The sequence below is a fragment of the Miniopterus natalensis genome, chromosome 18, assembly GCF_054644295.1.
Source record: "Miniopterus natalensis isolate mMinNat1 chromosome 18, mMinNat1.hap1, whole genome shotgun sequence".
Classification (NCBI taxonomy): Eukaryota; Metazoa; Chordata; class Mammalia; order Chiroptera; family Miniopteridae; genus Miniopterus; species Miniopterus natalensis.
In genome coordinates, this window is record NC_142098.1 from 24681482 (window position 1) to 24696450 (window position 14969).

General features: G+C 37.4%; 1 protein-coding gene across 2 annotated transcripts in view; it reads right to left on the reverse strand.

The window, feature by feature from the left end:
• Positions 1–3356: 3356 nt before the first annotated feature.
• The window catches only part of AP1G1 (adaptor related protein complex 1 subunit gamma 1), a 61548-nt gene continuing 49935 nt past the window's right edge, over positions 3357–14969 (reverse strand). For both annotated transcript variants that reach the window (XM_016196160.2, XM_087827399.1), the window contains 4 exons: positions 11819–11926; positions 11557–11717; positions 8659–8757; positions 3357–7452 (listed from right to left, as the gene is read on the reverse strand). In XM_016196160.2, coding sequence (XP_016051646.1) covers positions 7351–7452; positions 8659–8757; positions 11557–11717; positions 11819–11926 — 470 coding nt within the window. In that variant the 3' untranslated portion in view covers positions 3357–7350. The remainder of the gene's footprint in view (positions 7453–8658; positions 8758–11556; positions 11718–11818; positions 11927–14969) is intronic.

A 14969-nucleotide genomic window follows, 5' to 3' on the forward strand; every position in this document is an offset into this window, starting at 1 on the left:
ATCCCCGCCTCCGAAGTACCGGCTGGACAAAGGGCAGGTGTCAATGGTGACAGAATGCTGCTCCCCGCAGAGGGTGGCTCTTGTAACTTTACTCTCCAAGGCGTTTCCTCTCTTTCCAATTGAACAAATTGTTCAGAATATTCACCCTAGCAAGGACCTTTCTTTTCCTTGTTGAAGATGCCCACGACCTTCAGCAAATTGGACCCAACCCTGTGCACAAAACGTAAACTCACCTCCCAGACACAATTTAATTCCCTTCCTCCTTATGTAGTAAAATCAGAATTCGGTTCTGTGTCTCAAGCAGTAGTATGATCTTTGAGCCATTTAATTATTTGCTAGGATAATTTAGAAAATCTTTAAAAGTTTATTTTCTTTTAGTTCCTGCATTGGTGGTAGTTTTGTGGCTGGCCAGGGGGCCAATGTTGGAATCAGAAAGCCTGATTCAAAGCCTCAGCTCTACCTCTTATTAGGTCTATACCCTTGTGCAAGTTATTTGATCTAAGACTTTGGTTCTTAAGCTGTGAAAAAGAAAGTCATATCTGCCTAGCAGTTATTAGGAAGACTTTGTGAATGATGCAACGTGCTTAGCACATAGTAAGGATTCAGAGTAGCCATTATAAATGTGAATTTCCAAATTTAAGATTCACTCAGTTCCTCACAGTATTCTTGTTAATTGTTCCAAATTTTCCTAGGAAACCTAGACTTCTGGATTTTTAGGTATTCCCCTTACACAGGTTATCAATCTTCAAGCAACTTGCAAAAAAAATTTGAGCTTCAAATAATTGGTAAAGATGGTATCACCTATTATCCATTGCTTCAGCTTGCCTAGTCCAGACCAGCTATGTTTTAACTGCAGGCTTAGAACAAGAGAGTTTGCGATCTAAAATATTGCAGTCTGTGCCCCTCTCTACAATGATAGGTATGCATTTGGAGATACTTTAAATTCCAAGACAAAATTTGACTCTTGCAAAGATTCTGACCCTGTACAAATTGTTTCTTCTGTAAGTTTGGTCACTACTTTCTCCCTTTACATGAATTACCTTTTTTATACAAAAGATCACTTTCTGGTAATCTTCATTTCTTTGTCTCATTTTAATGAAAAGTTGTTTGCTTCTGTGTCTTGGTGTAAGGTGAAAAAAGCTCTTAGGTTGTCTACTTCCTGAGTTTTCCCTCTACTTAGAAATTACTTTCAAGAAAGCAACTCAAAGTAGTTGGATTCCCATTTCAGTGTTTAGTGGGTAACTTTCTCTAGCAAGAACACTAGTTTGTAAAGGCCAGGTACCAATATGGAGACAAATGGATCTGGCCAAAGGCCACCAGTGGAAAGAAAAATGTGGTTCAGAATTAGTGTTTCCGAAAGCCTGTTTCTTGATGTATTACATGTTACCTTTTCCAGATCTCATGAGCAGCAGCTCTTTATTGACCGACCACCTGAAGGGGAAGGATGTCTCAGGACCAGCATTTGAGTTATGGCTGGGCAAGATCAGTGGTATATGGTTTTCTTAAATTGATGGATAGTGGGCTAAAACATCAATTCAAAATACAAGCATATTGCTAAAGTTAAGTACTTAGTACTTTTTTTTAACAACAGTAGTACCTCTTTCCAAAGGAAAAAAATTTAAAAAGCTACCAGCCCAGATATTGCAGGGGATAATTTATGATGCAGCTCCCTTTAATGGTCTCCATGATTTAAATCCAGTTCAGTAAGTAGTGACAACCAGTTAACTCAGTTTTCAAGTCATGTATGGCCATTAATGTTTTATACTGTTTCAAAGGTCACATATTCATGTTCTCCAAGTTCAAGGCAGTGTGCATTATGTATGCCAAGGATTATGTAACTACAATTTCTGGAAATGGTGAACAGCCAAGACTAACCCTAAAAATAAATTCCTCTGGGATTTTGGGGTGCAAAAATCCATCTGCCCTCACTGCAAGTTCATCTCTACAAAACTCAGTGTCTGGATCAAGCCAGGAGACAGAAGTCATTAGACTCTTTCCTCTCTGTATCCTTCATAAAAACAGCTGTGCATACCTCTCTCCACCTGGACATACACACACACTTTAATCTCAGGAGCTTTTCCTAATCCTCACTACAAAATGGAAAGAATGTCTAAAGAAGTAAAGTTCATATCTATCTAAAGTTCATATCTATCAGATTTTTGTAGAGGAACCATAAGAGCTTACTACATTGGCTTATTTATAGGTCATCCCCACTCTTTCAATGATTACAAAGTCATCTTTAGGCCTAACTCCCTTGTTATTCTATCACAGGTTAAGCAGATTTAGATATTCCTTTTTTTTTTTTTTTTTTTAATTTTTTTTTGAGAGAAATATTGATTTGTTGTTCCACTTATTTATGCACTCATTGATTGATTCTTGTATGTGCCCTGACCGGGGATTGACCCTACAGCCATGATGTATCAAGATGATTCTCTAACCAACTGAGCTATCCAGCCAGGGCTATATATTCCTTATTTTAGTTCCAAATAAACAGGCAGCATTTATCTGGCTTCAACGTTTGAAGGAATTTCTTCTTCCTTGGACATTTTTATATTTTTTTAATATGGGGACAATTGAACTAAGGGAGGAGATAGCACGGAAAACCCTTAAAAGTGATAAAAATTAATTTGGTCCTTCTAGATTGAAGCTCAAACCAGAAAACTACTCATTGTATTGTTAAGTAAGTATATGGAGTCTATTACTTGCTAAACCTTTCTATTGTGGCTTTTATATTTTCATTTAATTACATGCAGATGAAGGTGCTAACAAAATTTAATATTAGAAATAAAGATGAATTTTAAGTCACATAGAAGTAAAGATTATAGGAATGTCACTTATCAAACAGTGCCAAAGGGCCCTTCTGCATAAACTAGATAATTGCCAAGAGCTACATCTTTCTCCTTCTCAATTTGGGGACTGTCTTATCAATCAGCAGACTGTTAGGAATCATCTGAGTAATAGAAAAGCTCAAGTTTTTAACTTCCAACCAGTCTCACTTTTATGGAAGAGTTGGTATAAAATAGATCAGAAAGTATAATTCATTTTAGCTAGTCAAGCCTTCCTCTTCCCAGTCACAGATATACTTGAACAATTCACAACCCAGCCTTTGCACTTTTCACTGCCTCCAAGTTTTTCAAAGTTGTTCAAATTCCTCTGTTGGTGAGATTTCTGTATAAAAGGAACATCAACAGGTCAACTAGTTTAGCTCAAAACTCTGGAATAGGAATCCATCCAAGGCTTCTCTAATCCACTTGCAAGAAGCGAGGAAGCAAATTTTAAATCATTGAGTATTGACTTTTTATTATTAGTCACTGTTCATAATTTGTTTCAACCAAAAGACAATACACACAGCAGAATTCTAATGCATCCCATGTAAATGTTTACATCCATTTTATTCCTCACTTGCCTCTAAGGCTTATCATTTAGTTTTAAATTTTCTTTTACATCTCAAAAATATGTCTGCAATAATTAGAACTTCATTAGCTGTCCCACTTGGAAACAGCCTTTTAATATTTTTACAGTAAAGAAGATGTGATGGGGCTTAATGAAAATGTAACACAATATTCTGAAAGAAAAGGGACTTTACAGGGAGACACAGTGGGAGTTAACAGAGGAAAGAGTTCAGAAGCTCTTTCCCATGAGGCCCCCCAAATAGAAAACAAAAACAAAACACACAAAGCGCAACAGCAGGTTCCAAAAACAAAAACAAATAAACGCTAATGCTCCATCTTGAAGCCAGAATCAGCCTCGCGGAAGTTCGTGAAGCAACTGTACAAGCTGCTTCAGCATTTTCTTCCATTTAAGTGTTCCAGGTCCCGGAACCCCGTAGATGGAACCCACTCACTGCTATTGCTTGAAAAAGAGTTATTCACTTCCAGTTCTACAAGCAGCCCCACCCTCCTGAGCCAAAGCTGGTCAGAGTGTTTTAAACCTCAGCACATTCTGAGCAGTTTTCTCTTCAGTGATCCTTCCCACTCCCAAACTCATGAGAACACAGACGTGTACCACCTCTCCACCAACCACAAAGTTTGTGAATCTCCACTTTTTGCTCTCTAGCTCTCTCAGTTTAGGACAATGTGGATAAAATACATTCACTAGGGAAAAAAATATACACATTCAAACTCTTTAGTTCTCACAGCCCACATATTTTCCAATGCGGAGCTCAAAAACAGTATCCCTTAACTGCCAACTTCTTCTAGAAGAATGTAAAAATGGAAAGCATGTTATATAGATAGAAATATTCAAACCGTTAGTGCTGGACAGTTTTAAAAGTCTGTTTTCTTCTATGAATTGGACAAACAAGGGGTACGAATCACATCTTTAACCTAGCAAGAGGAAAGATCCCTCCCAAGTGTTACATTGGGGAATGTTTCTTTAAATGAGAAAGACCTTAAAATGAACAGATGATCACCATACACAGCATAAAACATTCCATGACTATCCAAACCACCTCAAGGTAACAGCACCGGAGCGTTGTGGGAGAAGCTTCTCAGGTAGAGCACCCTCCTTACAGTTTTTTAAGATAACTTAAATGAATTCTTCCTTAGGATTACTGGGTACGGTGGGGTTGGAAGTGGGGAGAGCAGGGGAGAGGATACGAACTACTCTGGAAGAAGGAAAAATGAGGTAAAAGTGCATGTGAAATTGTCCAAGTAAGTGTGTGCAGGCTCACTGGTATCACCCTGAAGTTATTAAAACAGCCATGGAGATCACTCTTTCCTCACAATGGCTCTGAAGTCGTAAGTCTATCCAAATTTGCTCCCCCCTTGAATGGTAATATTAGGGAAAGAAATTACTGAAATGTGTAAGTATTCATAGAAATTAAGAGATTTCTCCTTTTTAGCAGCAAGGCCAAGTGAGAGGAGAACTAATTCTGATCCTAGAATCTAAGGCACGCTGAAGCTTTCAAAGATCGATCATTTGAAACAGTCTCCATAACCATCAGTATCCTAGGCAGTAATCTGACTTCTAGTCCTTCAGTGCGGTGCCCTGGGTTCACTCTCTGAAATCGCTTCGTATTCTACACAGCACCCTTTGCGTTAAGGCCATGATTTTTATTCCTCCTAAACAAAACTATGGTTGATCATATAACGCTGTACCTTAAAACTATGATCACCAAGGAGATGCTGTTACTAGAGCAGACCCTTTCCAGCTCCATTAGCTAGCACTGCCTTAGAGCACAGTCTTCAGCAGGTTTCTGAAATTCAACTCAGTTCAACTAAAGAAACTTGAACTGGTTAAGTAAAAACATGAGAGAGAAAATAAAGCCTCTACCACAAAGAGGAATGTTAGACAAATTCTAGTTAAGAAATCCAACAACATTGTGTTAATCCTATCATGTTTCACAGCATTAAGTGTCCATCCAATGAAATCAGTCTGCAAAGAAACCTTTAAAGGCTATTTTTCATTGCACAAGCAGAGCAGTTGTGTAAAATATATACTAGTCCACACTTACTTTACTGAAAACTATGCACAAGATAATATCCTGTTCTTGACTCAGTCAACCATTTACCCAGTGGAGTTAAGTTTTAGCAAATCTTGCTCTTATATATTAGGTTAAGACCAGAAAGTTTCCCCTTGGGAGCCTTTAGTTCAACTCCAGTTTGTCAAATGTTAGGAATAGTCTAGCATCTGATACAGAGCTAGATTTGACAAGACACTGAAGATCTCAAGTAAAGGCTTGATGAAATGGAGGGGGAAATGGATATTTGTACCCAGGTTTGAGACCGAAGCCAAGGCAGTCATTATACTGTACTCAATACAGTAATGATTACCAACATTTTAAGAGCAAGTGGGCCTGACTTTTCCTTTCTTCTTTAGTATATCAAACATGGCACCTGTGCACCTGAACATACACAGTACATTCAACATGGGCCACGGGTAAGCCACCCTACCTTATTCCAACAACTCAATGTTAAGGTTTGAAAACACAAGGGTCCTTTCTAAAAAGCACTCGGCACTCTTACTAGTTTTAAAAAAGCTCCAGACCTCAAGTCTTTGATGCAGATGTTCATGAGACTGGCCTTTCTCAAGAGACCAATTTCTCAGACTCAGGATATTCCTACCCTATGGTGTCCATTCCTTTGACATAGGGGACCAGGAAGCTGCAAGGCTTCAATCCAACACCATAAAGTACAATATAGGAAAGATTTCTTTAACCGTGTGGTCTTTATTTCAGTGCCAGTGTTACAGATACAACACAAATGTTCCAGTTAGAAGAAGGAATTCAAACGGAATGCCAAGGTCCAAGCCAGGCTCAGGAAATAAAAAGGGAGGTTTGAAGTAATGGAAGATGACTCCAATATGCTCTAGGATGAGTCTCATACTCACTCTTCCTATGGGCAAAGGTGCTTTTGTTAAGGAGTCTAATCTTTAAAAGTGGTGAACTCCTCTTTCCACCCATTTACCACAGTTTATCAGGCAAGTTACGGGCTTAAGAGAAACTTTAAAATTTGTGGTGGGAATAGGGGCATTAATAACTATTTATAAATAATAGCTTTTAGAAGTTGTCCACCTTGCACTTTAAGAAGAATCAATTTTGAAAATCATGGAGACTATTCATCACTACAGCTCAAGAATGAAGAGAAAGGGGAGCTGGAGGAGCCTTGGAAGTTTCTATTACAAATAGAGCACCATATCCTTCATGCCAAATCTCAACAAAAGCTCTTAACTGCATCTGTCCAGTGTTTACAAATAACCTCTCAAGGTCTGACCAGTTCTTGGTAACAAGCATACATACATGTGTGTGTCTGTGTGTATACAGCAATGCACAGAAAAGGCTACCAGGAACCTAATACCTTTCCAACATTGGGGAACCAGTAGAAAAAGGCAGGTCTCCCTAATGTCCATTTTTACATTTCCATTCTGAATGCCAGATGTAAGAAGCGCCTGAAGATGGTGACCCAGCTAGTGAGGAATAAATACCCCACCTTGCCCAGTCCACAGAGAAACACAGTAGAAAGAAGGGGGAACTCTTTGCTGCAGAGACAGAGTGAGTGTTTTCTTGCCATGAATTCCAGTACTCTCCTCCAGACCAGCTGCTTTTTTCTTCAGGGGCCCAGGGAATGTTGATTCTGGCTGTTAATGTGGGAGGGTAGAGAAGTGCAGAAAAAGGGAAGAGGAGGAAGAGTGCAAACTAGCCTCCAGAAGCAGCCGGCCTCGGCAGTGGAGGAGAGGTGAGTCTTTAACAATGCTTCAAGGTCAGCAATTACTTTAGGAAAATCCTCCTCAACAGTTCTCTTCAGCTCCTCGTGCCCATGGTACAGTTGGGGGGACTTGCCAGCGATCACAACCTCCTTCCCAGAGTTCCTTTGATTGAGTGGGGTAAGAATGAGAAACGGTGCCGGGCCCTCACTGCCAGGACTGCGGGGGGAAGTTGTTCACCTCTGCTAGATCTTGCATTGCCGAGCCCTTGTGATTATAGGTGAGCTTAATCCGCATTCGCAGCTGTTGCTGTAAGGACAAGAGAGAATCACGAATTACACACTGAATAAAATCTCTAGAATCTTTCTGGTCCATAAATACACTTTTAATCTTAGAGAAACAAATTATTTTAAAGCAAAGCTGTCTCTTAAAAAAATGACACTCAGGCAAACAACAGCAAAAATCACCCAGCACTCTAGCTATCAAACACGGAGGCAACACCATGCAGTCAGGCAGAGGATATGCGTCTCCAGAATGCGTCGCTGGCTTCAATCCTAGAACTGCAGTAACAGCACAGAACCACATGGGAACATTTGCATGGGAACATTTGCTGAGTGCTTTCCAAAAAGATTCAACCTTGGTGTCTAAGTTTCTAGAAAAATGAGGTAAACATATACTCATTTTTGGGCTCTACATTTAGACATACTGATGCTTTGTCTGTAAAACCTACAGTAAATGTGAACATGAACTTGCTTCATTCCCAAGGCATAAAGAAGGGGGGAAAAGAGTTACCTTACAGCTAACAGCAGTAGTTTTAAGAGAACTCAATTATAAGTACTTTTTACTTTATGTGGCAGATTTCAAATATTAGTGCACTAAAAAAATTTTTATTCTGTGTATCAGACTGTCAAAGGAATTTGTAATTGTGCTACAGGTAGATACTTAGAACACAGTGAATAGCAGAGAAAAGACGAGTGTTACCAGAGGAAGAAATCATACTGGCACTTACTACTAGAAATCTTTCAAGGTGAAGAAATTCTCTGAATCACTTCCAAAAACAGAAAACTAGTCAATTGATTAGTATTAAGTGGAGTCAATTTAATTCTTTGAAAAGATATAATAAAAGTATTGCTTAATTTTAGTTTCTACAGCTATTTGTCCATTTGGCTGCTTAATTAAAATGTCTCCACTTTTGCTATGCATCCTTAACAATTACACAAAATGTGAATTTTTGGTACAACAAATGCTCTTACCCCAGACTGCAACGTGTGCAAAAACTAGACCTTTAAGCCTCTAAATAGAGAACTTTTTTAAAGCTACATTTTAATAAGATGCCGCTAGATCATTCGATTTGTCTGAGCTCTGTTTATTATCTATGAGAGAACAAGGTTAAACCAAACATTTTCAGATTTCTTAGAACTGTGAGTCAGAAATTCCAGAGGAACAAAGCAGAATCTTATTTTAAGAAATAGGCTCACATCTTCCTCATATATTGTCTTCAAATGTGCTACTCACCTTCTGTGGGTTCAGAACTTTAATGACTTGTGTGATGGTCCCCGTATTAAATGCTGGGACAATGCTGCTGCTAGGAGACAGAAGCTGCAGCTGGAATGTCTGGGGGAACAAAGGGCAATCTTCAGAAAAAATAATACACTTCATACAATGTCAGAGAAGGCAACAAATAAAAAAGACACCCAGATGATGATGGTTCAAGTACCAGATTTACCTACTACTACTTTCTATTTGTTTTCCAGAAATCAGCAATTCATGGCATGTGGATGGACTATCACTTCATGGTATTTATAAAAGCCCCACTGTTAGGTCTTTGATCATGAAAACTAGCTATGAGCCACTCTTCCCTTTCTGGCAAAAAGGACTTTATCCTACCAGTTTTCAAAAGGTGGCCAATTCTTATTCTGGCAACCTCACTTAACAGTAACTGATCAACTATAAAGGTTAAAAACAGGTGCCTGTGGCTAAAAAAAACTAAAAAGAAATGAAAAGAAAAGCTTTCTAAAAATAACAAACCAGCATACCACTTACTAACTACAGGCTGGGATCCGGAGACTTGAATGTTTACTTTCTAAAGCCTGCATAATTGGAATGTGTCAAGGCCTACTCCTACATGAGAGACGTGAAGGAAAGGCTGGAAAAGCCAGCTCACTAATGGATCTCTCCAATGGGGACACAAGGTCCTAACCAAAAAATTACGTGCAGAACTAGCCTATACAACAAAAGGCCTGGAAAAACCAAAAGCCATAATCTGTTGCATGCTGGTGAGTTTTGTTTGTTTACAGGAAACAGAGGTGGAAGTGCTATGAGCAACACAGGTAAACCACATTGCTAGCACAATCTAGTATGTATGTAGCTATTCTACATATTAGGATTTTAAAAAAATTTTCCTGAAAGTTCAGTCTTCTAAAATATTAAGAAGAGGGTAGAGAGGGGGAAAGAGGATAGAAATAGAGAAAGGAGGGAAAGAGAGAGAGAGAAGGAGTAAAGAGAGACAGAGAAGGGGTGAAGAGAGAGAGAGAAGGGGTGGGGAGAGAGAAAAAAAGGGGGCAAGGAGAGAAAGAAGTCTACCCAGTCTTCTCTGAAGCCAAAAATTGTAAGAGCAGAGATTTAATCTCAATACACAGGTTTATTATTTTGGGTCTTATTCATAATTGTATTGTCAAGATAAATTATGTAAGCTAAAACATTATTCACTTATACATTTAATTGAATGTAAGATGCCATCAATTGTAATTCACACCATTATTTTATATACCACTGAGAGAGGAAAAAACAGGCTGCCAATTAAACTATGACAAGGTATCAATTTAAAAATTACCTCAACCTCAGAGATAATAAAAAGTAAAACTAGTGATTAATCATAGAATCTATGTAATATGACATTTTTTTGAAGTTCAAGACTCATCATGTTATGCGAACATGCATTGTACAGTACAGCACCAAAAATATGGCAATGTTTTAAGAGCAGAGATCAAGTGTTGCTAGAACATCAGCCTAAAGTAGCAAATTCATATAAAGCCTAAAGTTGCAGTAGCTAACATTTACTGAGCACCGAACACATGAAAAGTGCTTAAAACGGTGTCTGGGAAATGAAACTTAATTATTCCTCCTGAAGTAGATATCCTTACCACCACCCCTCTTTGCAAATGAAGAAACTGCGACATAGAGGTTAAGTAACTACCTTAGTATCACACAACTAATATTGAAACCACTCTACTGCTTCTAAAACATCTACACTATTCTGGCTCCTAAAAAATGCAAGTAAAGAAGGCTGCAAAGTCAACAATAACTACAAATAAAAAAATTTCCAAAAATTTGTGGTCTGAATGTCATACGTCACATGTCACTGAAAAAATTAGATTAGCTTAGTCTAAAACCAGGGGTTGGCAAACTATGGCCCATGGCCAAGAATGAACTGATACCTATTTTTGTAAATAATGTTTTATTGGAGCATAGCCATACTCCTTCATTTACATACTATCTGTTGCTGTTTTTGCACTATAACAGCAGAACTGAGTAGAATCTGCAACAGAGACCATACAGTCTAAAATACTATCTTGTCTTTTACAGAAAAATTCTGCCCATTCCTCATTCTAAACTTTTCTTCATTCAAAACTTTTCTAAGTACAACTTAGCAGTTACAAAACAGTCATGGAGGTGTAAAGTACAGCATAGGGAATATAGTCAATAATACTGTAATAAATATGAATGATGCCAGACTTAATCCAAGAGATCATAAATTATATGTCTAACCATTATGCTATACATCTGAAACTAATATATTATTGAATGTCAACTGTAATTGAAAAAAATAATAATTAAAGGGAAAAGCGTTACTATTCATAGATAAACAAATACTCCTTAAACTTAGATTGGGTATAAACAAAACTTCAATTTACAAAACAAGCAATCACTGTATCAATAGTAAATTAGATATTAATGAAGGAAGGATGTTTCTCTCACCTATATATCAAGAGATGAGAACTTTCAATTCTCTACAAGAGAATACCAAATAGATAGTCTCTCATCTTAATTAACTTTAATTCTGTTATAATTTGTGTTTTTTAGGTCTTTACCATTCTATTACCCCAACCTATCCTCAATGCCCCGATCATTAACAGACCTCTTTAAAGAATTCTGTTCTCACTACTATTAGAATGTCCTTTCTTTATCTTACAGTACTAACTGTAAGAATATTTGTGACCAAGTAAAAAGTATTAAAATGACATGCTTCAATGAACCATAATAGTCACATTATTGTTAGTTTGGGCTAAATCTGCCAATGTAGTTTAATCTCTGAACATTAAAATATATCCCTTACCAAATGCGTTTTTTTAAAAATAAGTCAGTCAATCTGTATTCAAAAGAAAAAGGCAAAGAAGACATTGTATGTAGTACCTTTGGTACTGCAGCCTGGAAAACAAAGTCTGTCATGTCCAGCTCTGTGCTGTTGGAGGCCTGTATCGTTATCACCGTGACACTGGGGTTGGTGTTTGACCGCTCAAAGGTGAATTCTATCTTCAAGCCATTCTTACTGTATGCTGTGATGGAGGGGATGCCTGGGAAAGTACAGGAAGCTTAGTCTAATTGTAGTCAGCATAATACTTACAAAATTACTGTTTGCTTTCTTCAATAACTTTTAAAATATCAGTAATTATACCTGTAGTGATGTCATTGAAGAGAGGTTGTGATGAAAGCCCATCCAACAAGAAGGGGGACTGGGATATCTGTGGGGCTGAGGCAGGGGCAGGAGCAGCTGTTGGAGCACCTAAAGGAAACAGTCCAATGTTAAGTCAGTATTACCCAGCATGACAAAACCCACCTAGAAAATATAGGAGAAAAACATTATGATCTCAGGTTAAGGGAAGGATTCCTTAAATAAGATGCATAAAGCATAAGCATAAAGGGAAAGAATTTAAATTCAAACACTTTAAAATAAGTAATGTCTGTTCATTTAAAAATACTATTAAAAAATAGAAAGGGAGACCAGAGGCAGGAGAAAATGCTTGCTACAAAATAACAAATGTATGAGTATTCAGAACTATAAATATTGTCCTACAAACCAATAAGAAAAAACAGCCCAATTTACAAGTGGTAAGAGATATGAACAAGCCATTCCCAGAAGAGGGAACCTAAATGAAAAGGGCATCTTATGAAAAAACATGCTCAATCTCTACCAGTAATGAGGGAAATGGAATTTGAAGCCACTGAGATACTTCACATCCAGTACAGTGGTAAAAATTTCAACATGTGATAATACCAGATACTAATAAGAACATATAGGAATGGGGACTTCTAACCTCTATTGTAGGGATATAAACTGGCACAACCAAACTAGAGACAATTTATCAACAGTAGAGTTGAACATGAGTATACCCCTAAAGTTCCTCAACCTCAAAACTAATGAAATTTTAAGCTAGATGATTATTTGTTGCAGGAAGCTGTCTTGTACATTGTAGGGTGTTTATCAGTATCCCTGGCTTCTACACATTAAGTGATAGTAGCGGCTTCCAACTGTGACAACCAAAAATATCTGCCAAGCCTTGGTGGGCAAAATCTCCCCCAGTTAAGAACCAATGCCTTTCTGACAAATTCTTACATATGTACACTGGGAAACATGTACAAAACGTGTGCAAAGCAAGATAGTTTCTAACAGTGAAATACTAGAAACAACCAAATGTCCATCATCAAGAAAATGGGTAAGTAAATTGTGGCACACTGATAAAATTAAACATTATACATACACAATAGTGAAACTGTGAATGCACTAGAAAGAGAGTTGACCCTTGATTAATGTGGGGGTTAGGAGCATTGCCGTTCCATGCAGTCGAAAATCTTTGTATAACTACAGTCAAGCCTCCACACATGAGGATTCCCAACGAAGCAGTTGACCTTTGAACAACTCGGGTTTGAACACAAGGGTCAACTGAGCTGCACTGGTCAACTGAAATAAATCCCCTTATAAGCCGACCAATGCAGTTCAAACCCATGTTGTTCAAGGGTCAACTGTACACTTAACATGAATTATTCATAGATTATTCTCACAAATACAATGTTTAGCAAAAAAGCAAAGTGCAATGGAACATGTTCAGTTGGATATCATTTCTAGAAAGGTAAAAGTTGGCAAAACAATACTACACACTATTATCAAGAAATACAAAGAAATGGTAAATACCAAAGCTAAACACTGCTTTAGGATAGATAGTAGTTATCTCTGGGGCCAAGAAGGAAGGAGTTGAGGGGGAAGTACAAAGGGAATGTCAACTCTCATAATAACATTTTACTGTATACAAACTAAGTAGCTCATGGCATTTGTTGAATTTTATAGATGTTAAATATTACATAGTAAAAATTTAATACACACCCCCCTTGGGAAGGGGTAGTATGAAGTGGGGAGAAGAAATTACCAGATGACCATTTTTATTTGATCCTTCCAAATAAGAACAATAAGGATCATACAATTAAGGGCAAGTGATAGAACATGACCATGAACTGAGAGAACTCAGAATTCTAAGAAGAGGCATAAGAAAATTCAGCAAAATAAAGAAAATGCATTTTATATTTAAACAAATTTCAAATTATTTATGAAATTAACTGAAAATATACTATTTTAAAAAGCATTAACAAAATTAAAAAATAAAAGAAGCCCAGCCGGGCATGGCTCAGTGGTTAAGCATCAACCTAGGATCTAGGAGTTCACAGTTCGAGTCCCAGTCAGGGCACATACCCAGGTTGCGGGCTCGATCCCCAGTTGGGGGCATGCAGGAGGCAGCTGATCAATGACTCTCTCATCATTGATGTTTCTATCTCTCTCTCTCCCTCTCCTTTCCTCTCTCTGAAATCAAGAAAAATATATTTTTTAAAATAAATAGAATAAAATAAAGGGTGAAATATCTTTTCAAAAAATACCCAAGTACACTAAGGGGGGAAAAAACAACATTCTAAAAATTAGCAAGGAAGGTAGAAATACAGACGACTAAGCACGCACAAGAAGTGAAAAACAAATATGACACTGCAGAACATAGTGTCAAGCAGACTGCCAATGAAGTATACAAAGAAATATTCATATAGTTCTCTTAGTTTATATAAATCTAATCTAGTAATTTCCCCACAGTTACCATTTTCAAAACAATTTTAGAAACATGTTTCCATGGAAAATCAGAGGCTACCCAAGATATATAGGTAACATGTGGGTCCCTAAGTTCCTTAAATTTTAGCTTTATTCTCCTCTAAAGGTACAAAAGTTTTGGGAAACAACAGAAACTTACTCTGCCAATTCCTCTAAAAACACATACTAAATTTACCTACTACTTCCCACTGATTTACATTACTGTGCAATAGGATGTAACTATAATGATGGCTTAAAGAATCTAGAACTCAAAAATGGGAAAATGTGTTTAAAACACATTATGAGTAAATAAAGGAAAAACTAGGCTTAACACTTTTTCATTTTGCTTTTTCATGTAACACTGAGAAAACAAGAAAGTAAGAACAAAAACAAATGGTACAAAACACTAAGACCCCATGATAAATGAGTTAAGGATTTAAAAGGAATGTGGAAAAATGAAATTCGTGTATAATGCAGACATGCCATGATACATGCCATGATTAAAAAAATTAAAATTAACAAAATGATAGGGCCAATCTTTCATCTGCTAGAGCTTGTAAAAAATGATCATATACAATACTTGACTGTACAGTGAAACTGGTGGCCATATACATGCAGGGTATGGGAAATAACATTTACCAAGCGCCTACTGTGAGTAATGTATACACTGAATAAGTCATCATTCCTCACAAATACCCTCTGA